The following is a 26,310-nucleotide window of genomic DNA, read 5'->3' as shown; positions in this document are numbered from 1 at the left end:
GAGGGGAGGGGCATGTTGACAAGGCACGGCAGTCAGGGAGGGCTTCCCTGAGGAGGTGTGTTGATGAGGAGGAGTTAATCAGGTGAGGTGAATTGAAAGTGGATGGCTAAGAGTGTTCTAGGCAGAGGAAGCGGCATTTGCAAAGGCCCTGTGGCAAGAGAGGGAGAGTGGAGGATTGTAGGAACAGTGCTGCTAGTGTATAGTTCTGAGATATATGGAACAATCTAAATGTTGAGTTTAAGGGAAATTATTAAATAAAGATCATGTAATAGAATGGGACACATGTAGCCATTATAATGGTGTGTAAATCTGTGTACATAGGAAACACTCATAATATATTGACCAGCAATTAAAGCACATTGAAACAAGGTATAGAAAATGATCTTATTTTTGTTTACATGTCATGTAAACCATGTAATATATACATATTTCAGTATACAGAAAAATATATTAAATAAAAATATATTACAGAGAAAGTCTGAAATATAGTTACCAAATGATCATTTCTAGGGAGTGAGATTCTGAATGATTGTAATTTGTTTCTTTTTGCTTATTTGTATTTTTAAAATTTTTTACAATAAATATTATTTGTGTCAAAATTAATAAAAGTCATTTCTGGGCATGGCACCTCACACCTGTAATCCTAGCACTCTGGGAGGCTGAGGCAGGAAGATCACTTGAGCCTACGAGTATGAGGTTGCTGTGAGCTAGGCTGAGGTCATGGCACTCTAGCCTGGGCAACAGTGAGACTCTGTCTCAAAAAGAAAAATGTAATTTCTGAGCCAGAAGTGGTAGATTTGGTAACCTTTTGGCTGTAGGGAAAAAGATCAAGATAGTTGTCAGAACTGGTGCAGGGGCTGTGTGCCTGAGTAGATGGTGTCACCAGGAGAGGAAGCCCAGGAGGAAAGAGCTGTCGAGCAGGGTGAAGGACGTGGGTGACAATCGTGAGTAAAAGGTGGACACACTGAGCTGATGGTAGAGGTTTCTGATCGGAAGCTGGTTCTGAGACAGAATAGTGTCCAAAGCTTCTGTGCACTCAAAACAGGGGAGAGACCCTTGGGTTTTCCAGTGAGGTGGTTGATTGCCTTTGAGAGTCCATGAAAGGGGGAAGAGACTCCAAATGCAGTAGGTTGAAGAATGAATGGAAGATGAGGAGTGATAAGGCCAAATGTGGACAACCCGCCCTTTCAGGATGTCTGGGGAAGAAAGGAAAGGAGGATTTTAGGGTCTGGAACTGCGAGAGGGAGCAGGTTTAGTGAAAAGGGGCTTAAAAATCTTCAGCATAAGTTAAAAACAAGGGTGAAGGTTAATAAAATTATGAAGTTAATAAAACTGTGTAAAACAAGAAAAGAAATGTGCCTAGCCTGGACCTTGGTAAGTAAACATAATTCCACTGGGTATAAAACTCTGGATTGAGTTTTTCTCTTGGTGCTTTGAAGATATTCTGCTGTTTTTCATTATTTCTAACAAGAAATAAGTTGTCAGTCTATCTTTTCTCTCTGGTGTTTTTAAGATTTTCTTTTTGTTTTGGTTCTTTTTATTTAACTTTCGTAGGATTCATTTGGTTTCCCTTCATCTTTTCATGGATATCCTCACTCTAAAGATGCCTCCTCCCCTTCCTCTCTTCTCCCTGCTGTAAACTTTCCCAGACTGTTTCTCTTAACCTTTCTTCCGTGTCTTAAATCTCTTTGTCTTTTTTGTGCATCTGGACTAATTTCTTTACCTTTTTTTTCTTTCAGTTTAGTTATTATTTTTATCCAAATTATACACACACAGAGTTTAGTTTTTCTTTATTTTTTAGAGACAGGGTCTCCTCTGTCGCCCAGGTTGGGCTACAGTGGCACAATCACAGCTTACTGTGACGTTGAACTCCTGGACCCAAATGACCCCTTCCACTAGCTGGGACTACATGTGTACACCACGTGCCTGGCTAATGTTTAAATTCGTTGTATGGACCAGGTCTCACTACTTTGCGTAGGCTGGTTTTGAACTCCTGGCCTCAAGCAGTCCTCCTGCTCCAGCTTCCCACAGTGTTGAGATTAGAGAGATGAGACCCCATGCGCAGCCACATATATAGTTTAAAGGATTGTGCAAAAAAAGAAAATGTTAATTTAAAGGATTGTGCCAAAAAAGAAAATGTAGTTCCTTGGCCTCAGCCTAGGTCACATATATACGAGGATTGTGGCAAAATTAAAAAAAAAAAAAAAGTAGTTCCTTGACAGTTATTCTTTATTTTCTGTTCCCTGGAAGATTTCAACTCTTTGTTTTTTGAGGCAGTTTGTGGGTAGAGGGCCATGGCATCATCATAGCTCACAGCTACCTCAAACTCTTGGGCTCAAGTGATCCTCCTGCCTCACCCTCCTGAGGAGCTGGGACTGCAGCTGCCCACCACAATGCCCAGCTAGTTTTTTTCTATTTTTAGTTGAGATGGGGTCTGGCTCTTGGTCAGGCTGGTCTCGAACTCCTGAGTTCAAGCAATCCACTTGCCTCAGCCTCCCATAGTTCTGGGATTACAGGTATGAGCCACCACGCCAGGCCCTTAACTGATACTTTTAATCTTTGCCCCCGTAAATTTAAAGAATAAGACCGAACGGCTGCTTCTTGGCTTTTCAGCTTTGGCACGATCTATTGTTTTTGTACTTTGGAGATGTGGCTGTAGCTCTATTTCTTCTCCCTAATCAGACATAAACCCCATCACAACACGTACAATTCCCATATATCAGATGCATTTAGTTAAATTAGTAAGTACAGAGTATGCCAAAAAATGTATGTACATTTGAAGAAAGGAAAAAGCTGTACTAAAATTGTAATACTCAATATATACTGAAAACAATGAATACAAGTCACTTTGAGTCCATCTTGTAATTAATTGTACAAGTCGAACATGACTTGAGTATTACAATTTTAATACGGCCTTTTTCCTTTCTTAAAATTGTGTGTGCATTTTCTTGCGCCATCTGTATTTATGTTTTATGACTTTGAACACTCTGGTCCCTGCTGAGCCTGCATTGAATGTTCTTTCCTGTACGTCTTTGCCTTGTCCTCCAGGTTCATACTTATGACTTAGTTTTCTATGTACGTAACACTACGTTAGCTCTAAACTCTCTTGAGGTTGTGGGCCTATGTCCTCAGCGTGCTCAGACACAGTAGGTATGACCAGTCTTGTGTTGCCGAAGGCTTTGTGAGAGCTGCCCACCCCGTGGCACTCTGAAAGGGCTGGTCCCTGGCCTGCACGCAGCACCGTGCTGAGGGGCTCACCTGCGTCTTTCTCTTGTTCGATTCCGGCTCCTGGATCCAGTGTCTTCCTAATGTGAGTCACGGCCTCATTTGGGCAGGGGCGCGTTCTCCAGCAGCTTCCTGAGAAAAAACATGTGGGAGGTAACTTTTTGAGATCTTACGCGTGTCACTATACCTGGGTCTATCCTCACATTTAGATGGCAATTCAGGCTGAGGATAGAACCTCAGACGTTGGAGGCTCTGCTGCATTTCTTCTGGTTTCCAGTGTTGCTGTTGAAATGTTGACTTTATTCGTTTGCTTGATCTCTTGCATTAAACCTATTTTTACCCTTTTGGAACCTTATAAGGTCATCTGTCTGTTCCTAGTGCTCCAACTGTGGAGATACTGTGTCTCGGTCATGCTAAGCACTTGGCAGCCGTCTAACGTTGGAAACTGATATCCTTTAGTTCTGGGAAATGTTCTTTAATTACTTTATACCCTTCATTCTTAAAATGTTGTATTTCTGGAACTTTTTTTCATAAATATTGGGCCTTCTGATCTGATCCTCTTCTTTTTTCTTTTTCCTATTTTTACTTTTTTCGTTTCTTTGGTTCTAGTTTTCTTACTTTTTTTTTTTTTTTGAGACAGTCTCACTGTGTCACCCTTGGTAAAGTGCCGTGGTGTCTCAGCTCACAGCAACCTCAAACTCTTGGGCTTAAGCGATTCTCTTGCCTCAGCCTCCTGAGTAGCTGGGACTACAGGTGCCCGCCCCAAGGCCCCGCTATTTTTTGGTTGTAGTTGTCATTGTTGTTCAGCTGGCCCAGCCCGGGTTCAAACCTGCCAGCCCCAGTGGATGTGGCCGTAGCCCTAGCCACTGAGCTACAGGCGCCAAGCCTAATTTTCTTACTTTCTGTTAAGTCTTTCATCTGTCTGATTACTTCTTTATTTCTAAAATACCTTTTTTTTTGCATCGTATCTTATTTCGTGGGTCACTAACCTTTCTGGATCTCTCGGAGGATGTGGGTGCCATCTTCCCCCATTTTCTTTTCCACACACTGTCTGTCTCTTGGGGCCTCTGTCTTCACACTGGAAGATTTCTTGACATACCTGCTCATCTTTGGCTGTCACTCTGCTCACATTGAAGAGTAGGGCGAGCTGCCTGGGAGACTGTGTTGCACTGGGAGGGCTCCATCACTGTGGCTTCTTCACCATAGGGTGATGTTACTAGGTCGTGTCATTGGAGAGACTCCATGTCATCCTCTGCAGACATGTTCCCTTGGGCTGGTCAGCGTCCTCAGAGAAGGCTTTTCCAAATCTCCTACTAGAATTCTTTTTTTTTGTAGAGACAGAGTCTCCTTTATCACCTCAGTAGAGTGCTGTGGTGTCACAGCTCACAGCAACCTCCAGCTCCTGGGCTTAGGTGATCCTCCTGTCTCGGCCTCCCGAGTAGCTGGGACTGCAGGTGCCCGCCACAATGCTCGTCTAAAATCTCCTAGTAGAATTCTAATAGCCAAGCAAGGAAAGACACGTGGGGGTCTCAACATTCACTCTTCTTCTTTGTTCACTATAATACTCTAGGCCTTAATTTACCCCGGAGAGTAATTTCTAGTCTTTTTCCCTGGTGGTGAAGGGCGGTCACCTGGAGTCTGGGGAACAAGCCTAAACAATGTCCATCTCTTCTTGTCTTATCTCACTCACCTTCACTCCACTTCAGACGGACCTGACACTACCAATTCCAGAGGCTTCAGAAGTTGCTTTCTGGCAGTTTTCTGCTAATTTAAGGATTTTGAGTCTGCTGCGCAGTTAGCTCGCACCCTCTGCTTTCTAGCCTCCAGACCTTCCCTGGTACCTTTTCCTTTCTCTCCACTCTGGAGGCTCAGGAAGGCTCAGGAGAGACCTGCATACTTCCCCTTTACTCCCAGAGAGGACGTGTCTCTCCTTTCTCCTTTTTGGAAGTGGATTTGTTTCTGATTCACTCACCGGTGAGGTCACCTTTCAGGGAACTGTAGTGTATATGGGGTCTTTAGTCTAATTTGCAGGGTTTTTATTTTTTTTTATTATTACTTTTACTTTAGATATTTCTGTAAGGAAAGGAACACCACATTTCTTTTTTTTTTTTTTTTTTAGAGACAGAGTCTCACTGTACTGCCCTCGGTACAGTGCCGTGACACACACGGCTCACAGCAACCTCTAACTCTTGGGCTTCCGCAATTCTCCTGCCTCAGCCTCCCGAGCAGCTGGAACTATAGGCGCCCGCCACAATGCCTGGGAACACCACATTTCTACTTAACAAAGGGAAACATTTTTATAGCCCAGAGTTCCTTTATTTACTTTTTTTATACTTATTACGCCACAAATTCATAGGGAGCACATTCCAGCCCCACACTGGTTCTCACACAGTGAGCTTCTCTGGGGTGGCAGGGGTGCTTCAAGTGAACCCACATCTTTCTCTGGCTTCCTTCCCTGTTAATCATTTCCTTCTTTGTTTCTGGACGGTATCTGGGCTCTTGGGGCGCTTAATGTGCTTAATACTCACATTAATTCTCTAGGCAAGACTCTTTTTCACAATGCCAACAGCAGGCATCATGGTGACACCTGTAGGGCGCTCTGTTTTGAACAGCGCCCATTCCCTGATGTCTGCAATATCACCTTTCTTGCAGATTTGCAGGTATAGACTCCCCTCTTTCCCTGTGTTGGCCCTTTGGCAACTTCCCGGAAGATGGCAGTTCTGCCAGCTCTCACCTTTTGTGGCTTAGACTTGTTCTCTTGTCTCCTGCATATGCGGCTCACTGGAGCCCAAGCTCTGGCCACGGACAGGCAGAAGCCCCAGGACTATTAGCCGCTGCAGAGCTCACCTCTCCGGGCTCGCTCTTACCCTTTTGGGCTCTGAGGATCTTCTTTGCTCTCCTTTTAGCTTGACATGCTTTAAAAATGTTTTTTAAAAATATGAAAATCATATTTTTAAAAAGTTATGTTTGGGAATTCTATCACAGGGAGTTTCCACAGACCTTGGGTCCACTTTACAGCCAGACCCGCCCACAGCCCAGGGAGCGTGCGTGCAGCGCTCCGGGAGGTTTCCCTCGGCAGCGTGAGAAGCTCACCGGTGGGCAGCGCACCTCAGGGGCCGTGGGGAGTGGTGGCAGATGTGAAAAGCTTGGGTTTGAAGCTCTTTTCAGTGAGTCAGGCTTTCAGAGGGCCGTATGGGTCTTCTGGTCACACACAAGCTGTGAGGTGGCTGCCAGGCTTCCCCCAGCCTCTCTGGGGTACAGGTCATGTTAGGTATTGGGAGTCCTGGCCTGTAATGCTGAATTTTTACACGAGTTGAGGAAGTGGCATCCATCCCTGCCCCTGGACTGCATGTGGATTTTGTGAGGACTTCCTTTGCTTACATGTGGTATCAGTTTTCACAAAAGGTATGCATGGACCTTTGTTCCTTTTTTTTTTGCAAATCAATGTTCATTAGTGTTTCTGCATTTACTGTGTGACCCAAGACAACTCTTACTCTTCCAATGTGTGTCAGAAGAAAAAAGGTTGGGCACCCCTGAAACATTGGCCTATAAATGCCTCTGGTGTATGGCAGGAGAGCAGGTGTGAAGCATGTCATGGCCACAGACACTAGCAACTGTGAGGGAAACCCATCAGCGCGGGGCACCTGCCACTGCCATCTGACCTTTATGACCCCAGAATCACAGGGCTCAGCGCGAATTCGTGAGCAGCAAATGTGTGACAGCAGCCCCCTCAGACATTTATTCCTACTACTGTTCACTTTTCCTCCATGCGTGGAATGGAAGTAAGATCGAGCCTCGGCCACGTTTGACCTCAGGTCCCGTTAGTTTCCATTCACAGCCAAGGTCTGGTCAAGAAGTAAACTGTAGACAGGGCGGCGCCTGTGGCTCAAAGGGGTAGGGCGCTGGCCCCATATGCTGGAGGTGGTGGGTTCAAACCCAGCCCCGGCCAAAAACTGCAAAAAGAAAAAAAAAAAGAAGTAAACCGTAGGCAAGCTGGGTGGATTGGGATAGTCAGTGGGAAAATGGCTCTCCATTGCTGGATGCTTCTACCCACCCACTGACCCTGCTCCTGGGGATATGGCAGAGGGCAAGTGGGCAATTGATGGCCCCATTTTCCAGGAAAGTGTTCTGCTTTGCAAAAGCCTATATTATGAAACCAACAGTTTTAACTAGTTTTTCTTTCTTCTGTGGTGTTCTGTTCTGTGACATGACTGTTTCTCCAGTCACAGAGAACATCACTCCAGCTGATCTGGTTTTCATATAAAAAGGTGTCAGAATCATTTTAAAAGCCTTCCAACTGCGGAGTGCTGGCTGGTCCCCCTCGCGCACGCGTGTGCTCTCTTCCGCGTCCTGACGGGGCCGCCCCTGCCACCCGCTCACTCTGGTTTTCTTCACAGGTACTGCGATTGCTTTGCCAGCGGGGACTTTTGCAACAACTGCAATTGTAATAATTGTTGCAACAATTTACGTCACGAAATTGAACGGTTTAAAGCCATTAAGGTAATAAATTTCCATTAAATACATGCATTTTAAAGTGTTTAAGGCTCAGCGGCTAGAGCACCAGCCACATACATCAGAGCTGGCAGGTTCAAATCCAGACTGGGCCTGCCAAACAACAATGACAGCTACAGCCAAAAAATAGCCATGTGTTGTGGCGGGCACCTACCATCTCAGCTACTTGGGAGGCTGAGGCAAGAGAATCGCTTAAGCCCAAGAGTTTGAGCTTGCTGTGAGCTGTGAGGCAATGGCACTCAACCAAGGGTGACATAGTGAGTCTCTGTCTCAAAAAAAAAAAAAAGTAAAAACAAACCAATCAGGATAAAGAGATGCATGTGTTGGTTGGGCACGATGACTCACCACTATAGTCCCAGCACTTTGGGAGGCTAAGGAGGGAGGATTGCCTGAGCCCAGGAGTTCAAGATCAGCCTGGGCAACATAGAAAAACCTCTACAAAAATTTTAAAATTATCCAGATGTTGGACGTACCAAGGGTGGCGAGTTCAAACCAGGTCCCGGCCAAACTGCAACAGCAACAACAACAACAACAAAATAGCCAGGTGTTGTGGTGGGCGCCTGTAGTCCCAGCTACTCCGAAGGCTGAGGCAAGAGAATCACCTAAGCGCAGGAGTTGGAGGTTGCTGTGAGCTGTGACTCAACAGCACTCTATCAAGGGCGATAAAGTAAAACTCTGTCTCAAAAAAAAAAAAAAAAAATTATCCAGGTGTTGTGGCACATGTCTGGAGTCCCAGCTACTTGGGAGACTTAGCTGGGAGAATTGCTTAAGCCCAAGAGCGTGAGATTGCCCTGAGCTATGACTGTGCCCCTGCACACCAGCCTGAGTGACCCAATAACACACTGTCTCTAAAAAAAAATATGTTTATTGTGTGAGAAAGGCATGGCCAGTAGTTGGTTGAGCCCCTGGGTTCTGAAGTCAGCATGGGGACCTTGAATAATAAAGCACATCTTTTTTTTAGTTGAATATCATTGTATTTATCTTAAAACCAATTTATTTATTATGAGACTGTTACTTATTATGTCAGTTATTATTCTTTTTTTTTTTCTTTTTTTGCAGTTTTTGGCCGGGGTAGGGCTTGAACCCGCCACCTCTGGCATATGGGGCTGGCGCCCTACTCCTTTGAGCCATAGGCGCTGCCCTCAGTTATTATTCTTTATTACTGTTATATATGGACACATAAGTATATTTTAGTTATGAAGCACATCTTGATGGAGTTTCCCATTTTTCTGTCCTAGGCATGTCTTGATAGAAATCCAGAAGCTTTCCAGCCAAAAATTGGGAAAGGAAAGTTGGGAGACGTGAAGCCTAGACATAACAAGGGGTGTAACTGTAAGAGGTCAGGCTGTCTTAAGAATTACTGCGAGTGCTATGAGGTTAGTAACCAAGCCCCTAGTGGTAGAAACAAAACAAAATGAAAACTAGCCCACTCGGGAGGCTGAAGCAGGGGGATCACTTTAGCCCAGAAGTTTGATTCCAGCCTGGACAACATAGTGAAATCCTATCTCAACAAAACAAAACATCCCCCCAACCCCAAACCACAACACCAACAAAAAACTGAAGGTAAATATTTAAATATTTTGGCCTAAGGAACTTCTTTCATGGTTGAAAAACTTAACCATAACTTCAAAAGAGAAATATAATTATTTTCTTCCACTCAGGGATTCTAAAAGGGTACTCATATTATTCTGCATCAAGTGAGTCAACTGAGGGCCCCTTCTGGAGCATGTGGCATCCCCAGAGCCCGCCCCCGAGTGGCCCGCAGAGGGGACCCTGCGGTGGCTTTGCCCCTCTGCGCTGCCCATCTACTTGGGGAGCCCTCACAGCAGCCTGCAGTCCTGAGGCTCCCAGGGCTGTGCCTCTGCTTTTCTGAGCAGAGCAAGGACTCCCTGGGTGGGGCCAAGGAGTGTGTTCAGTCTCCATCTGCTCCAGGTCCCGTGGCGCTTGCCCGCTAGGGAAGTCTGACTGGGGGTGGCTCCTCCCGGACTCACAAGCCCGGCAGAGACCAGGGTGGGCAGTTGGCTGAGCTGACAGACACTAACAGAACAAGGTGCAGATGAATCTGGGACCAGAGCTCTTTCTTTTTCTCAAGGACTTAATGACAGTAGAGGGACTGGTTTCCCCCTTCCCTTTAGTCCTTCTTTGTCCCCCTCTCTTACCTCTTTTTTTCCTTGTTGAGGGAAAGGAAAAAAGGGAAAAGATGGGAACCCTCAGGCCCTGTTAGTGAAGCCTGAGAAAACCTTCCTTGAAAGCCTATCTTTTTGCTTGCTTGAGGTCTTCTGGGGATACCTGTGAATTTTACTTTTGAAAGGTTGTCACAGAAAGTCAGGCTTCAGAAAAGTCTTCATGATTCTGGGGACACACATTGGAAGGTCTGAGTTGGTGGACTCAGCAATCCCCCAGCTAGGATTTTGAAAAGATGGTCAAAAATATTGTAGAGATAAGAATTCAGAGGCTGAGGCAAGAGAATCGCTTAAGCCCCAGGAGTTGGAGGTTGCTGTGAGCTGTGTGAGGCCACGGCACTCTACCGAGGGCCATAAAGTGAGACTCTGTCTCTACAAAAAAAAAGAATTCAGGCAGTGAGGGCGCCACCTGTGGCTCAGTCAGTAGGGCGCCGGCCCCACATACCGAGGGTGGCGGGTTCAAACCCGGCCCCGGCTGAACTGCAAACCAAAAAATGGCTGGGCGTTGTGGCGGGCGCCTGTAGTCCCAGCTACTCGGGAGGCTGAGGTAAGAGAATCGCTTCAGCCCAGGAGTTGGAGGTTGCTGTGAGCTGTGTGATGCCACGGCGCTCTACCGAGGGCGATAAATTGAGACTCTGTCTCTACAAAAAAAAAAAAAAAGAATTCAGGCAGTGAAGGGCATCACCTGACGGGACACTTCTAGATGTACCCACAGCACCTCCTCTCTGCTCTGTCAGGTGTCCCCCTGGCTGCCACAAAGCAGTGACACGGCCCACTGTCTGCAGGCCAGGCCTGTGCTGGGCATGGCCCACGTGATGTGCCAGCCGAGAGGAGAGACGGTATTGTCTCTGTCATTAGGGTAGACTAGAAACCCTGAAAAACCTGCTTCGAAACACCAGAGGTGCTTGGAGATGCACGTCTGAGATGGGAAGAGCTAAGGGAAATGCCAGGACTGAAGGAGAGAGGAAGCCGAAAACCAGTTCACTGGTGCACCCTTGGGACTGCCCCAGGGCCTGCGCAAGCCCAAGTGGGCTCTGTGTGCAGCTGGGACACCCCAGCCCCCAGGGCATGGCATTGCCAGGAGAGACTAGAAACAGAATCCACTGCAGGGAAGCAGGAGGAGTCTCCCCTGAGGATGCCCGACCCCGCCTGCTCTGGGGGTAGGTTCAGGTTCTTCCCGCCTGTATCTTTTCTGCACCAGCAGAACCAGGGTGACACCCTCGGGTAGTGAGAGAGAGAGAGAGCCATCAACCAAAGCAACTTTATTCAAAACAGAGTCAAGTGAAGCAGCTTGCTGGCTCCCCGTGAAGAAGGGAGAGTCGCCCCCTCCCTCTCTGCTGGGTTCACACTGTGTTGTCAGCACTGCGTCCCCACAGTAGCATCACATGGAAATGACCTTGCTCTGTCACATCACTGTCACTCACTCCTCTTGGCTTCTGCTTTTTTTTTTTAATGAAAATTGCAGATCTCACACCCACACAAATAAAAGCAAAGAATGATTTAGGGTCCAAACAGAACTTGTTACTTTTCGATGATCTGTAAGGCAAACTAATTATATCAATGGATTTTACATTACCAGGCCAAAATTATGTGTTCTTCTATTTGCAAATGCATTGGCTGCAAAAATTATGAAGAAAGCCCAGAACGAAAAACTCTAATAAACATGCCAAACTACATGGAGACTGGAGGTTTTGAAGGCAGCCATCATTTATCACCAACTAAATTTTCAGGACTTCCCAAGTTTAGAAAAGATAGGTAGGTACTCTCTGAACTAAACCCTCCTAAAAGGGAAAAGAGGTTAATCTGAGAGGAGAGGTAAAGACAATTTGTAGGCTGCAGGGGTGAGTGTGGGGTAGGAGGGGGTAGGAGGAAGCGAGTCATTCTTCCCCTCCTGGGGTGAATCCGTGTTTCCCTGGAGGCCCCACTGGCTGCTTAAACCTGCTTGTCCTTCCATCCTCTTGGCTCAGCCTTTGTGTCTTCACTGAGTCTTCCCTCTTTTGTACCAGACAAAAGGGCCCTGCCACCAGGCTCACTGACAGGGCGGGCAGTGTTCCCGTGCTGTCTTTGAATTAACACAGAACCACTTCATGTGGTAAAGAGTGGTCTTCAGATGGCAGACATCTGAACTGCTCTTTGTTGTGGGAGTGACAGCAAAGGGATGTGCTCGGCATGTATCGCAACCCTTACCACAGTGACTGTGGGTCCAGATTGGTTGGATATTTTCTCATTTAATGATATTGAAGCTATACTATAATCCTAGTGGGTCTCAGAGATTGAGCAATAAATTTTCTTTTTTGGTAGAGACAGAGTCTCACTTTATCACCACGTGGTGTCACACAGCTCACAGCAACCTCCTGTTCCTGGGCTTAGGGGATTCTCTTGCCTCAAGCCTCCAGAGTAGCTGGGACTACAGGCGCTCACCACAACACCTGGCTATTTTTTGCTGCAGTTCAGCTGGGGCCGGGTTTGAATCCACCACCCTTGGTATATGAGGCTGGCGCCCTACTCACTGAGCCACAGGCGCCACCCAAGCAATAATTTTTTTTTTTTTTTTGTAGAGGCAGAGTCTCACAGTACCGCCCTCGGGTAGAGTGCCATGGCGTCACACCGCTCACAGCAACCTCTATTCTTGGGCTTACGTGATTCTCTTGCCTCAGCCTCCCGAGCAGCTGGGACTACAGGCGCCTGCCACAACGCCCGGCTATTTTTTTATTGCAGTTTGGCCGGGGCTGGGTTTGAATCCGCCACCCTCGGTATATGGGGCCGACGCCCTACTCACTGAGCCACAGGCGCCACCCTAGCAATAATTTTTTATATATTAGATTTCATTCACCCATTTCAAAACATTCTTTGAGTTCATTGTAATGGGTCATATCATGATAAAGCACCAGTTGTCATTAATTAACAAATACCATTTTGTAAAGCCAAATTCATGCTTATTTGATTAGAGAGACATCAGAAATACTCATCATTGTGACCTGCAGAGGTCTTTAGCAGTAAATATTTACCAAAACATGGCTGCATCTTCTGTGAAACTGTGAAGTGTTGCCACCTGACACCAGGCTGCTGTGTGTCTCATGGACTGTGGTTGGAGCCTACCCACTGGAGTCTGGTCTTGCTGAGTCACGGCTCCTGTTCCCTGAGGGCAGCCCTGTCCTTTCATCCTCAACAAAAATCATCGTGTATTGTATTTGTAGAACCATGTTAACAAATGTTGGGCAGCACCTGTAGCTCAGTGAGTAGGGCGCTGGCCCTGGCCAAACTGCAACAAAAAAATAGCCGGGCATTGTGGCGGGTGCCTATAGTCCCAGCTACTCAGGAGGCTGAGGCAAGAGAATCGCCTAAGCCCAGGAGTTGGAGGTTGCTGTGAGCTGTGACAGCCCAGCACTCTACTGAGGGTGACAAAGTGAGATTTTGTCTCTTAAAAAAAAAAAAAATGCAACATTTAGCTCTATTTCCATAAATCAGCACTTTTAGTCTTCTTTGAAGTTTTCCTGAACATTTTTTAGTAGGAGCACTACTTGGGTAGACGCCTCAAGCATAGTTGGCCCTGGAGTCCAGTGGGAAGTGGCAGGTCCTGCTCGGATGCAATGCAGGAGTGACTTGTCTCTTGAGACCTGTATAGAGGTTCAGGGGGCATCAGGGGCAAGGCAGTCCTGACTGTGTGACCCTGAGGCGTGCCATGGAGAGTCCCAAGCCAATCAGCATTTTGTAGCTTCAAATGTCCCTATGCTATCATGCTTTTCCTACTGCTGACATGGCCCACGGGCCTCAGACCAAAGCTGCGAAGCGTGTCAGGGGCGCTTTGTCTTCTCTGAGACCCCACTTCAGCAGTCCCTTCCCATCCCATGGGCTTGACATGGTAGCCCAGGACCCTCTGGGTTGTTTGTCAGTGGACCTAATTTTGAGAAAAGTTAGAACTGTCTTAAGAGGCATGTCAAGAAAATAACAGATTTACTTGTCCTCTATTTTTCTAAAAGCAGTTAATAGTTGCTGGATTAGGAAGACAGTGTTGGGTTTTATCTGTGACATTCTTTAAAATAACAGTGTTCTGTTGCATGTTAAAGATACTCAGAAACAGCGAGCTGGTGAGCGCAGCCTTTCACTGGTCTGTTTCTAACAGGAGACCTTCCTCCTGCATCTCCTGGGAGGTGGTGGAGGCCACCTGTGCCTGCCTCCTGGCTCAGGGCGAGGAGGCGGAGAAGGAACGCTGCTCCCAGTGCCTGGCGGAGCAGATGATCCTGGAGGAGTTTGGACGGTGCTTATCACAGATTCTGCACATTGAATTTAAGTCCAAGGGGCTGAAAATTGAGTAGAGTACCATGTACCATGCTGTGAGCACAGGTCAGTTTTTCCCAGTTGTCTGAAGGAAGGCTCTAGTTAGGAAAGTCATCCAGGAACACAGGCCAGGGCTGCCGCCCCACAGGTGGTTAACACCAGCCATCCTTGTGCATTCAGAGCTCTCTAAAGGATGTGATGGGAAAACAAGCTCCCTGTCTTGGGGAAGGTGTGACACCCTTTGGCCCAGAGTTGAACGAGCAGGAGCCGGGGGATCAAGCGGCAGGCGGCCTCATCCTCCGGGACCTTTCCCCTGGAGGCTCCCTGTACAAAAACTAATGTTCCTTGTTTGCTTGTTTGTTTTTCAAATTACTTAGAAATAACTTCTTCGGATGGACTGTTATGATGCAACTTAACCTCCCTGGGAATTTCTGAACATCCAAAGAATTTCTGTAGTGTAGACATTTCCCCCCCACCTCCTCCAGGCTAACAAGTTATCATCCTTTCCCAGGGCCCGGGAGACAAGGCAGTGAGTGGGGTTGGGCCAGGCCAGTGGCAGCAGTGTCTTGAGTTACAGGATTAACAATTACCTAGTTTATTATATGTTCCTAATTAAATTGTGGAAAAGCTCCATTATCCAATTAACTTCTCCATAATTATTGTTATAATATTGTTATTGTTTGTAAGATATAGTTAAAAAATAACTAGCTTGTAGAAACCAGCAGGTAAGATTAAATGTGAAGTTGACTCTTTTGGTTCTATTGTAAAAGTAAAGATGAATAAAAATTTCCAATGTCTTCCATTGTCATAATTAACTTAGTTATATATACCCTCCCTGAAATAAGTTGAAATAATGTTTTCTTGTGTTTCTTTGTTCATTAATTGTATTGGCCATTTAGGAAATGTTTAGGAAAGTGGGGTACAATGCCCCAGAGGAGGAAATCTGGCTGTAGGGCCGGCCCCAGGGCATATTAGGAGGCAGGAGCCCGAAGTAAGTGGCAGTCTGCTGAGCTGTGTTTGGAATAGCCTGGTGGCTGTGGTGAAGAAAGGGGGATACTTGATTCTCCTCTTTTGTACCCCCCTTTTGACCCAGATTCTTTTGTATGTACCAAATCTTTGAAATTCAGTGTGTATCTTAAATTCCAGCACATCACACTTCACACCAGCTGCATTTTCAGAATTCGGGAGCCTTGGTGCCGCCCATGGAGAGGGAAGGAAGGGCAGCAGTGCCCTCCAGCACTTTCTGAGGCAGATAGGTCAGCTGTCTAGCAAGACCCTGAAGCCAGGTTTGGCCCACCTGCAAGGCTGAGGATGAGGGAAGGTAAAGGAGGAGGCGCCCTCAGGTGGTGCTGGGCATGTACCCCCATCGCATGGGAGACCGCCCGAGATCCTGGGCTCCTGTGGGATCACCCCGACTGCACTGTGGGAAGGCACCACCCGTCCAGGGTTCCTCAGCAGAGAAGAACTTAGGGAGTGACTACAGTTTGCCTGGCAGTGATTTTCAACCAGTGTGCCACTAGACCTTTGATGGGCCACAAAAAAACATTTTTTGTTTCTGTTTTTGAGAAAGAGCCTCAAGCTGTCACCCTGGGTAGAGTGCTGTAGCATCACAGCTCACAGCAACCTCCAACTCCTGGACTTAAGCGATTCTCTTGCCTCAGCCTCCCGAGTAGCTGGGACTACAGGCACCCGCCATAACATCCAGCTATTTTTTGGTTGTAGTTGTCATTGTTGTTTGGCTTACCCGGGCTGGATTAGAACCAGCCAGCTCTGGTGTATGTGGCTGGTGCCTTAGCCACTTGAGTTATAGGTTCCAAGCTTAGGCAACAAAAATTTTTAAAGATCATTATTTTCTTAATAAGTTCAAAGTACAGTAAGCATATTCTTTTTTTTTTTTTTTGAGACAGAGCCTCAAGTTGTTGCCCTGGGTAGACTGCTATGGCATCACAGCTCACAGCAACTTCCAGCTCCTGGGCTCAAGCGATTCTCCTGCCTCTGCCTCCCAAGTAGCTGTGACCACAAGCGCCCACCACAATGCTTGGCTATTTTTGGTTGCAGCCATCATTGTTGTTTGGTGGGCCCAGGGCTAGATTCGAACCCGCCAGCTCAAGTGTACATGGCTGGCACCTTAGCCGCTTGAGCCACAGGCGCCCCAAGTATATTCTTTTTTAAACTTTCTTTTGTTGGAGATAGAGTCTCACCTCTGTCACCTTGAATAGAGTGCATGGCATCATAATAGCTCACAGCAACCTCAAACTCCTGGGCTCAAGTGATCCTCCTGCCTCAGGCTCCCAAGTAGCTGGGACTACAGGTCCTGCCATAACACCCAGCTAGTTTTTGTATTTTTAGTAGAGACAGGGTCTCATTCTTGCTCAGGCTGGTCTCAAACACCTGCGCTCAAGCAGTCCACCGGCCTCAGCCTCTCAGAGTGCTAGGATTTCAGGCAGGAGCCACTGAGCCCTACCCTCTTCTACTCTTTTTTTGATCAACGTAATTTAAGTGTGCCATGAAAGTTTAACTATAGGTTCAAGTGTGTGGTGAGATTAAAAAAGGCTGAAAAACACTGCTGTAGAGAGTTCAGTAGGGGAAGTGAAAGCTGATTCGAACCCATCAGCCCCGGTGTATGTGGCCAGCACCCTAACCACTGAGCTATGAGCGCCAAGCTGGGTCCAGTGCTCTATATCCCTCTATAAAACCTCAGCCTGACACTTGAAGTCCTGACAGTGTCTAATTTTGGGAGGGCAGGGGGTAGGAGGGGTGTAATTTAAAACCCTAATAAACAAGTTATCATATGAAGTTAAAATACCAGTTTAGGAAACTGAAAGGTTGAGTCTTCAAGATAAAGAAGAAAAGAGAAGTTAAGAGAATTCAGAGCACAGCAGGTTAGGGGCACTGAAGGGGAAGGAGGGAAGCAGGTGGAGCTCTCCCTAGAGTAGGCACAGGGGGGCGGAGTGACAAGCCTGGGACCTCTGAGAAGGAGAAGTGCCCAGTGGCAGTTCCTCACAGCCCCTGCCTCTCTTCCCTCTCCCTGCCCGCCACGCAGAGGTGGGAGCAGCTTGGAGTGCACTTGGCTCCTGCCCCTCGTCCTGGGAGGACCAGGTGGTTCTTCTGCTTGAAGATCTGAGGTTTTCCTCTGTCGCACAGAAATGCTGAAGCATGTCCACCCTGTCAGGGCTGTCGTGCCACTTAGAATGTGCTTTTTAAATTGTATGCTCCTTAGCAGAATGAACAACAGACCGTTATCTGACAAGGAGAAACACTGGATTCCTAGTTTCTGACTGGACCCTGACTTCAAAACATACCACAACAATCTCACTTTTGCATTATAATAAAAGCAAAAGTTTTATTGGCTGGATGTTAGAAACGAATTAGCTCTGATCCTTTGTATCTTGCTAAGACTTTAGTACCCCATGGGAGGGTTTCCTTAGCCACCAGGCCCTCCCTTCCTCTCAGCTCTTTTTCTCCTGCCTCGAGGCGCTTCCTAGGTCAGCCCTCCCCTGCTGCACCATGCCGGGTGCCCGCAGACAGCAGCTTCCGGCTCCCTGTCCTGCCCTGGGTTGTGGAGCAAGTGAGGAGATGACAGGCTTTGATGTTGGTCGGCTTTGGCCACCTCCTGATTTCTCCAGCATGGCTGTAGCCAGCTCCAATTGTGTTCTCTCTGGGAAGAAGTCACTTTCTGTAGTTCCTGAGAATTGTCCCCTTACCCCTCAGTTGACCAGAAAATGGCATCGCAGCTGCTCCTTGTCCCTCACTTCCTTTCCATCACCTTCCAGCTGCCGTCACCTGCCCCTCTCTTTATTCATAAAAGGAAGGAAAGGTTTGGAGAAGGGGGTGTGATGGAGGCAGAGGAGGGCCCAAGACAGCTGTGTACCCCTGACCCCAGAGCCACACATTTGCGTGATGGCCCGGCCTCTCACAGACGCCACTCTCAGGACTCCTGCGTGCCAGGTGCCGCCCTGGGAGGGGCCCGGCCAGAGCTTCTTGAGGACGCTTTTTTTCTTAGGGGGCTACAGTTGAGGGAGGAGATCATCAGAACTGCACTGACAAGCATTACCATCAGGACGGCACGTCACATGCTGGGCACAGTGGGACAGGAGGCTTCCCGGACAAGCAGAACTCAGGCCAGAATCCTGCGGGATCCAGGGAGTTTCCCAGTCATTGGGAGAGACACGTACAAAGGTCTTAGGTGGGCACAGCCAGCCACACCTGCAGTTGGACAGTGGCCTGGAGCAGTGAGGGCAGGAGGCTGGCACAGGCGAGGAGGGAAGAGGTGTCCACGGGGAGAGGAGAGGATAGAAGGGGCTACAGGCTGGGGGCCTGGGCAAGTGGCTGAGCCCTGGGCCCCAGTTCAGCACAGCAGCTGCAGGGAGCTTGCTGGGCCCACCCAGTCTTCCTGCCCCAGACATGCTGGGGCGGGTCCCAGTCCAGAGGCTTGTGTCCCAGTGAGGCCTGAGGGATGCCTATGCCTGCTCAAGTCAGAGGGAAAGAAAAGTTAAGGGAATGGGACGATAAACGACATGGTGAGGTGACAGGGAGTGAAGGGTGGGCCCAGGTGTTTAGACCAACAGGTGGGTGGCATCCGTGCACCCCAAGCTGGGAGTGGATACCTGGGTCGGAAGCACAGGAGACTGAAGGCCACGGGAGCAGACTGGGATACTCAGGATACCAGAGTGTGCAGTGTGCCGGAGCAGGGGAGAGCCCGGGAATGGCCCTTGGAAGGAGGGAAGGCACGTTTGGCACCAGCAAGTGTCCCTTGATGCAGGTCTTAGCGAACTACCAACGGGGGTAAAATGTGGAAAGATGCCGCTTCCACGGCACAGTCTGCTTTGGCCAACAGGCCTTCACGCCATCTTTTAACATCACAGAGGGGTGTGCAGCAACTCTGCCCACCTGCGCTCTTTTTGGGCCTTCTGGTACGATCTTTTTCTTTCTGCTCAAAAGACCTGTCTCCATCACTTTAGGGGAGCTGTTTCTACATGCTCCCTTTCACACATTCTCCAAGCGCACGCATCCCGGGCTGTGGATATACTCACCTCTCTGTCTGCCCTGGCCATCATCTCCCTGCGCCTCCATTCCAGCTCTCCTGGCCTGCCCACGATGTCTGCTCTCATCACTTACCACCTTCACAAGCACCAGCTCACTCATCTCTTACGTTCCTAGTGGGTGTCACCTTTTCTCCCTAAACTGTCAGCTCCACAAGGACAGGGTTCTGTTTTGTGTTTTTGCCTCAGTAACAGACTTGCCTTAATATCAAACAACCTTATGTTCCCTGGACATGCATCAGAGATGCTCCACGGTAGAATCTGGGTTTATAAATGATGTCTCGTCCTCATTATTACCAAGCTTTACTCCGAGAGCACACTGGTAGCAGTGGTGTGAGGCAGATGTGGGAAGAACAAGACAGTCACAACTAGTTGTTATTTTTTATTTTGCCACTCAAAATAAACTGATTACAAGGGGATCTTAAATTACAACAACACAACACCAAGGCAGAGAACAGGAAGGCTTACTCTGCATAAACTGGCATTAGGGCAGGCAACGTCTTAACACCTGACTGTAAATCACAAGGCACGGACGCACATGTGCAGGACAGCATCGTCTAGGACTGCCCCAGGTCTTCTGAGGAAAGGGAAACCGGCGAGGGGAGATCAGGCAGGCTGTCCAGGGCCCCAGTCTCTGCAAAGAAAGAGCCACACATAAGCACACAGGCACGGTGCGTCACAGGAGGCCCGGGGTCATTCTCAGATCCTTAGGGTTTAAACCCAGACTCAGCTATCACCTCCTGTATTTCTCGCCTCTTAATGATTTAACTCTGGTGCTTAGTAAGCATTTAAAACTGTCACATATTCAAATTCAGACTTTAAAGAAGTATAATTCATGTTTGAATAATAAAAATTGGTATTTCCAGGTGATGCCTGTGGCTCAGTGAGTAGGGCGCCAGCCCCATATACCGAGGGTGGCAGGTTTGAACCCCGCCCCAGCCAAAATTGGTACTTCCTAATGAAAAATTAAAAACAAACTGAAAAACAGAAAATCCTAGCAAGGAAGATCTGCCCCTCATAGGAATGGCCACCCCCCTGAGATTGGTTTGAGATTTCTAATGAACACTGTCATTTCCAAGTCCCTGGACAGGCCTAAAGAATAAGCCTTAAATCCCCACCCAACTCTTAAATCCCCACCCAACTCTTAAATCCCCACCCAACTCTTCACCCCTTCCTTCCCTCCCACCAGGTCCTTCATACAAAGCAGTGGAGCCCAAGAGCTTAGCGCTGCCAATGAAAACAGCCACATCCATAAGAACCAAGAATTAACCTTGACTTTTCCAAACTGGGCAACAAAACTGTGATGAGCAAAACCTGACAAACGTCCCCACCGGAGAGAGAAAGAGGTCCGCCACCTCCTGCCCTGACACCCCTTCCCTGCCTCCCAGTCCTCACTCGAGCCTCCTGTTGTTAACTCTCTCAGCACCTTCCCAAAGGTTTAACAGTGTCACCAGGTCACCATGTCAATAAACAGGAGTCCAGGTGAGTGAGCTGCACCCTGAGGCCCCTTCTCTTCTGAGCGGCAGTGTGGGTCTGATGACCCTTCCAGGTTCAGTAGCATGACCATGCCACAATCCCAGCCCCCTGCAGCTAGTTCGAGTGTCACCTGCTATGTCCTAACCTGCAGCAGGGCAGGTATTTAGAGGGATAATTGGCTACTTCCCAGGGGAATTTATGGAATCCTTTTATATGCCCAGTGGAATTATTTCACATACCTTTGAGGTGCAAGAAAGTCAGAAATTCAATTATCGTGTGCACAATATTGTTCTCAGGCGTTGGTCTCTCAAAGCTTCCTAGAAAACAAAAGACGAACATTTGCAGCTTTCACGTGCTTTTGTGTCTCAGGCCATCACCACCCTGTGGAGGAGCTGGGCGCTGTGAGCTCAGTGGAACTGGTCCCGAGTGGCCTTGGGCATCACTATGCTTCCCCACGAACCTCACCCAGGATGTGGGAGGGATCTGGTTCAAGGCCCTGCTCTGCTGGAGGTCCCGGTGCCTGGGCAGCACCTCAGTCTAGGAGGACTCCCTTGCTGTCTGTATGGCTGCCCCCCAAGCTTCCTCCTGGGTTTGGCTAGTTCTGTTTATGGCTGCTGTTGGGGTGGTGAGGGAACACAGTCCCAGTCAAGCCCTGGCCAGGTCAAGTTCAGGTTGCAGCTACAGGCAGGCAGGCGTCTGGCAGGCACCCAACACCCACTGCCGCCCACAGAGTGCACCCAGGACCCTGGGGTTCTGGGCCTCCCACCTGGCTGCACTTCCTCTTCAGGCTGGAGTTCCCGCTTGCCAGAGAGGCCATGCTTGTCATTAAATGACCTGTGGTTGTGAACGGCATCTGTTTGCAGACCAGAGAAGGAATCATCTGAATGTTACTATAGTTTCCACACATGGCTGCTTGTAACCAAAGCACACACAACTCAATCACAAAAATAAAGTCAAACTGTGGGGACCACAGCCGAGGGAAAGTGATTCCCCGTGGACCTGGAGCTAAGAACGTGGGCACCTGGAATGTGACGGTTTGCACAGCTCTTGTGCCAGGCTACAGATGCACGGAAGGGGCTGCCCAGTGAAGGAGGAGGAGAATGGGGAACACGTGGGTCTGGCAGAGTGGGACAGGCCCAGGGGCGCATGCCTGGCACAGCAGGAGCGCCCACGTCCCGGGAGCTTGCATCTGAGTGGGGTGTCTCCCAGGCAGCCACAGGCAAGGGTCCTTATGCCTCTGAATTGTAAGTTGTGATGGAATCAGATTTTTATGTTCAAAGACCACTCTGGCAGCTGTGGGAGAAGGACTGGAGCCAGGCAGAGGAGAGAGGAGGATGGAGAGGGAAGAAGGAAGGGAGCGTGCGCACAAGTGCACGAGCATGTTAGGCGGTGTGAGAAGTGGCGGTGGGGGAGCGTATGATTGCAAGCAGAGAGATCCCTTAAGAAACTATCTCAAAGTCCAGGAAAGTGAGGGCTGTGAGCCCAGAGACGCAGAGTAGAAAGAAGGGCTGGCTTTGGGCTGGGCAGGAAGAGAAGAGGGAAGGACCAGAGTGAGAACAGCTCGGGGGTTCTGGCTCCTTAGCCTGGGTGGACTGTGTCATCTTTGAGGCTATACGAAGGAAAATACATTCATTTTTTTCCAGAAGAGAGAATTCTTGGTCCTAAATTTGTAGAGGACTTGCAAGTAAGCTGGCCTTGCAGAGGAGCCCTCAGGCACGGTCATAAAAGCAGACGTTGCAAAAACACGGTTCACGTTTCTAGCTGACCTCAGAGTTAAGGAGTTCTGTTAGGTCGTGAAGTGTCTGACAAGCCCCCAGTCTAGACATCCAGCTTCTGGGGATCAGCTCAACAGAGACAGAAACTAGGTAGTAAAACTGAGTTTGTTTTCTTTCTAGTTTAGGGCTCAATCTTCTTGATAAATATATTTTCAATATTCCAAATTAACACAGCTAAGTGGCTTGCTAAAGATCCCCCCCTTTCTTGTGGGCCAATAATAGCCCCAATGAGGTCCCTTCTGTGTAACACACCAGGGCTGTGCAGGGCTGGGGAATACAGGTGCCCTTGGGCCAGGCCACCCCACTGACAGTGAGACTACCACGAGCGACCCTGCTCTCACTGTTCACGATCAACAGACCCTGCCCATGACCCCATGCAGTTTCTGTCCCCCTCCGTCTGTGTTTCTCAAAGCTTAACTCTGGAGGTCCCCGGTCCGGCAGAGCACACAGTCTGGGACTGGGAACTGAGGTCTCTCCCCATGGTTATTTTACAAGAGCACCATTGTCCCTGTTTGCTCTGGTGGACTGGAGCAGGACGCTAAGTTGTCTGCCTCCCTGAGCTTAGAGAAATAGGAAGTGGAGACAGAAGTTGAGGGCAGCTGACTCACAGGGCTCTGGAAGCCGAGGAATGGATGAGAATGTGTAGGGAGGCCTGGGGACCCAGGAGAGGAGCCAGAACAGAACCTTTAGGGACTGTGGCTCGGTCAGGAAAGCCAAGGAAAGCTTAAGCAAAGCCCAGGGTGGGCAGGGTGGCAGGGGCAGGAGAAGCTCCTGGAAAGAATGGGTCTTCAGATCAAACTTGCAGAGTGGTGGAGACTGGCGCTGCAGGGGGATGCCAGAGGGTCTGCCTGGCTGTGGGGCAAAGGCAGAGTCAGGGTTCAAGAGAGAACAATGAACCCCACGGCTGGGGGGCAGATGAGGTCAGAAGCCCCCCAGGGAATTAGCTCATCTGCTGTGTGAGGCAAGCAGAGGGGGGGAGGAAGAGGAGAAGGATGACTACCAGGGGTCTGGGGTTCCCTTCAGGCCATGGGAGAGGGTGCCACCTCCAGACCTGCAAATACTGAAATCAGCAGCTGGATAAACTACCTGGAAACCCTCCCGCCTCACTCTTGTGGAAATGCCCCCCCATTTCCGTTTATTAATGAAAACTGGAACATTACTGTATCAAAATGATGTCTGACCACACATATCTCGGAAAGGCCAGGATTAGCAAAACCAGCTACCGACAGCATGAGAAGGCTGGGGTCAGAGGCCATGCACTTAGTATCACTTACGTGGGCCCAGAAGGTAGCCGGCGCTGTTCAGGGTCCAGCCTCTCTTTTCCTTGGCCTTGAATGGGAGAAAGGAGGCATCAGATGGCAAGGACTGTGCCCACAGAGAATGTTAAATGAGAGGCCCCCAAGTTCCATGCACCACAGAGGAACTGGAATGACGTGTGTTTGGAAGCCTCAAGAAATTCCATATTTACCCCTAAATAACTATATTTGACATGAAAACAGGACTACTTGCTTTACCAAATGAGAGCCAGAGACCACAAACTGGCAGTGGACCCCACTTGCTTTTTTTTTTTGAGACAGAGTCTCACTATGTCACACCCAGGAGAGTGCTATGGCGTCACAGCTCACAGCAACCTCAAACTCTTGGGCTCAAGTGATTCTCCTGCTTGAACCTCCCAAGTAGCTGAGACTAGGGGTGCCCACCACAAGGCCCGGCTATTTCCTTGCTTCTCGTAGTTGTCATTGTTGTTTAGGAGCCCCAGGCCGGGTTTGAACCCGCCGGCCCGGGTGTATGTGGCTGGTGCCCTAATCACTGAGCTCCGCGCGCCGAGCCCCCTCTTTTAAATGATGCTGAGACCCGTTGCCCTCCGGGTCTCACTGATCCTTACGACCCGCCGCGGTGCCGGCAGGAAGCACAGGCAGCGGGAAGAGCCCCACGGACCATCCGAAGGGAAGCCCCTCGCCGCGCCGCGCCCAGCCCTCGGCGCCCCCACCCCTGCTGGCCACGTGGACCCTTCTCGCGGCACCCCAGCCGGCAGCGGGGGCAGCTCTGCCGCTCGGGCCCCAGGCGGACAGAGCTACCTCTCCCCTCCACTCCAGGCCGCTCCTCCGCCGGCACTTACCGGAGACCCGAGAGCCAGAGTGGCGGACAGGGCGGCGGTGAGGAGGAGGGAGGCGAGCAGGAGGGCGCTGCCTCTGGCCATCTGGAAGGGAAGAGAGGGGGGCGGTCGGCGGGGACGGCCAGGGCAGCCAGGCGCGCACGTCGGGGCGCGGCGCGGGGTCAGAGGCCCTGGGGGCGCGGCGGGGACGCGGCCATCGGTGGCGCCCCCGGCGGCTGGAGGAGGGAGGAGGGCGGAGGGGCGGGAGCTCGCGGGATCGTCCCCCGGGAAAAGGAGACAAGGGGGGCCCGCGGCCGCCTCCCCCTGGGCTGGACTCCGAGGGGCGCGGGTACCTTGAGCGGCGGCTGCCCCGGGCTGGGCGGCGCGGGCCGGGGTCGCGGGCCGGGGCGGGCGCTGCTGGCCGGGCGCTCACCGCATGGCGCGACCGGGCGGCGGAGGCGGGAAGCGAGCGGCGCCCTCGACGTGTCCGCGGCCGGAGTCGCCGCCGCCGCCGCTATTTATGCGGCTGGTCCAGAACCCAGCGGCTGCCGCGTCACGGGGCTCAGCGCCCGCCGCCCTCCCCCATCCCTCCCCGCCGCCTTGCCGAGCCCGACGCGGGTGGGGGTGACCGGAACTCGGGTCCCCGGGCCGCGCCGCGATCCTGCATTACAGGGCGGGGGCTGATGCGGGTGGCGGAGAGACCCCCCTAAATCCGCGGGAAAGACCCCCAAACCGTGGCGCCAGCGCATCTCCCCACCCGGACCCTCCCTCTGGCCGACTCCCCCGCAGCCATCCCAGCCCCACCATCTCCAAAGCCCGGGCGCCTCAGGCTCCCGAGGGCGGTTGGGGCAGGGACCACCCCTCCCTCCAAGCCAGGCCCAGACGGAGGGCGCGGGGCGCCAGGCTGGAGTGAGGCTTCAGGTCTCCGGGCCGTCGGTGCGGTTGCGAGGGCAGGGGCTCCAGGCCTCCCTGGGTCCAGCGACCCCCCTCTTGTTTTGCCACCGGAAGCACTCAGTCAGGGGGTGCACTGTCGGGCTGGGGCTACTTGCCTGCCCCAGCACAGGAGCTGTGGCCCTTCTGCCACTTTTAAGCTCTACCTGTTCCTGCGCGGTCCCGGCTCCCAGGTCCACTTACAAGAGCATGTTTTGAGCAGGCTCTGGTAGTGGTTGAGGGTTTGGGCCCTGCATTGTCCAGAGCTGAGACCAGCCCAGACTCCCAAGGGCACCAGGGATGAGCAGGTGAGCACTGCAGCAGGCAGAGGCTATGCTGGGCAGATGGCAAAGAACACACAGGAGCAAGGCCCTCAGCTTGTTGGGGACACCTCCCTGGCTATACCAGGCCCAAGGATGGCACAGTGAAGGACAGAGAGCCAGGCTCTTCTTTCGTCCAGTTCATGAACATCGAGGGCAACACAGGTGTGGCACCTCCAGGCCTGCAAAGGGAGCAGCCTGGCAGCTGCAGGTGCCTGGCTGGACACCATGGATGTCTGAAACTGGCCATGGGGACACGATCTCCTCCCCCCACCGCCCCCTGAACAAGCTGAATTTTAGATTGGTCCACGTCATCTGATCTGGGACCCAGGGTCAACAGGGTACAGGACAAATGGTTATAATGATGGTGCCATCTTACACATCTTTTCCTTTTTTTTTTTTGAGACAGTCTTACTGTGTCACCCTGGGTAGAGTGCCATGGCATCACAGCTCATAGCAACCTCAAACTCCTGG

General features: G+C 50.1%; 2 protein-coding genes across 2 annotated transcripts in view; one reads left to right on the top strand and one right to left on the bottom strand.

Moving 5' to 3' along the window:
* The window catches only part of TESMIN (testis expressed metallothionein like protein), a 38,465-nt gene extending 24,229 nt beyond the window's left edge, over positions 1-14,236 (top strand). The window contains exons 6-9 of the mRNA XM_053561419.1: positions 7,623-7,725; positions 8,976-9,113; positions 11,500-11,675; positions 14,044-14,236. Coding sequence (XP_053417394.1) covers positions 7,623-7,725; positions 8,976-9,113; positions 11,500-11,675; positions 14,044-14,236 — 610 coding nt within the window. The remainder of the gene's footprint in view (positions 1-7,622; positions 7,726-8,975; positions 9,114-11,499; positions 11,676-14,043) is intronic.
* Positions 14,237-19,617: 5,381 nt separating this feature from the next.
* Positions 19,618-25,023, bottom strand: GAL (galanin and GMAP prepropeptide). The gene is made up of 6 exons (XM_053562461.1): positions 24,940-25,023; positions 24,611-24,691; positions 23,766-23,820; positions 21,483-21,569; positions 20,956-21,033; positions 19,618-19,874 (listed from the first exon to the last, which is right to left on the bottom strand). Exons 2-6 carry the CDS (start codon positions 24,689-24,691, stop codon positions 19,798-19,800), a joined length of 378 nt encoding a protein of 125 aa, XP_053418436.1. The 5' UTR covers positions 24,940-25,023; the 3' UTR covers positions 19,618-19,797.
* Positions 25,024-26,310: the final 1,287 nt, after the last annotated feature.

This window comes from Nycticebus coucang, chromosome 14 (assembly GCF_027406575.1).
Source record: "Nycticebus coucang isolate mNycCou1 chromosome 14, mNycCou1.pri, whole genome shotgun sequence".
Lineage (NCBI taxonomy): Eukaryota > Metazoa > Chordata > Mammalia > Primates > Lorisidae > Nycticebus > Nycticebus coucang.
This window is presented reverse-complemented; position numbering and strand designations above follow the sequence as displayed.

Coding starts and splice junctions, on each gene's coding strand:
- GAL (XM_053562461.1), bottom strand. CDS start 24,691: ATGGCCAGAGGCAGCGCCCTCCTGCTCGCCTCCCTCCTCCTCACCGCC. Junction 23,821..24,610: donor CTCTGGCTCTCGGGTCTCCG/GTAAGTGCCGGC, acceptor CTCCCATTCAAG/GCCAAGGAAAAGAGAGGCTG. Junction 19,875..20,955: donor GACTTTCTTGCACCTCAAAG/GTATGTGAAATA, acceptor CTTTCTTTGCAG/AGACTGGGGCCCTGGACAGC.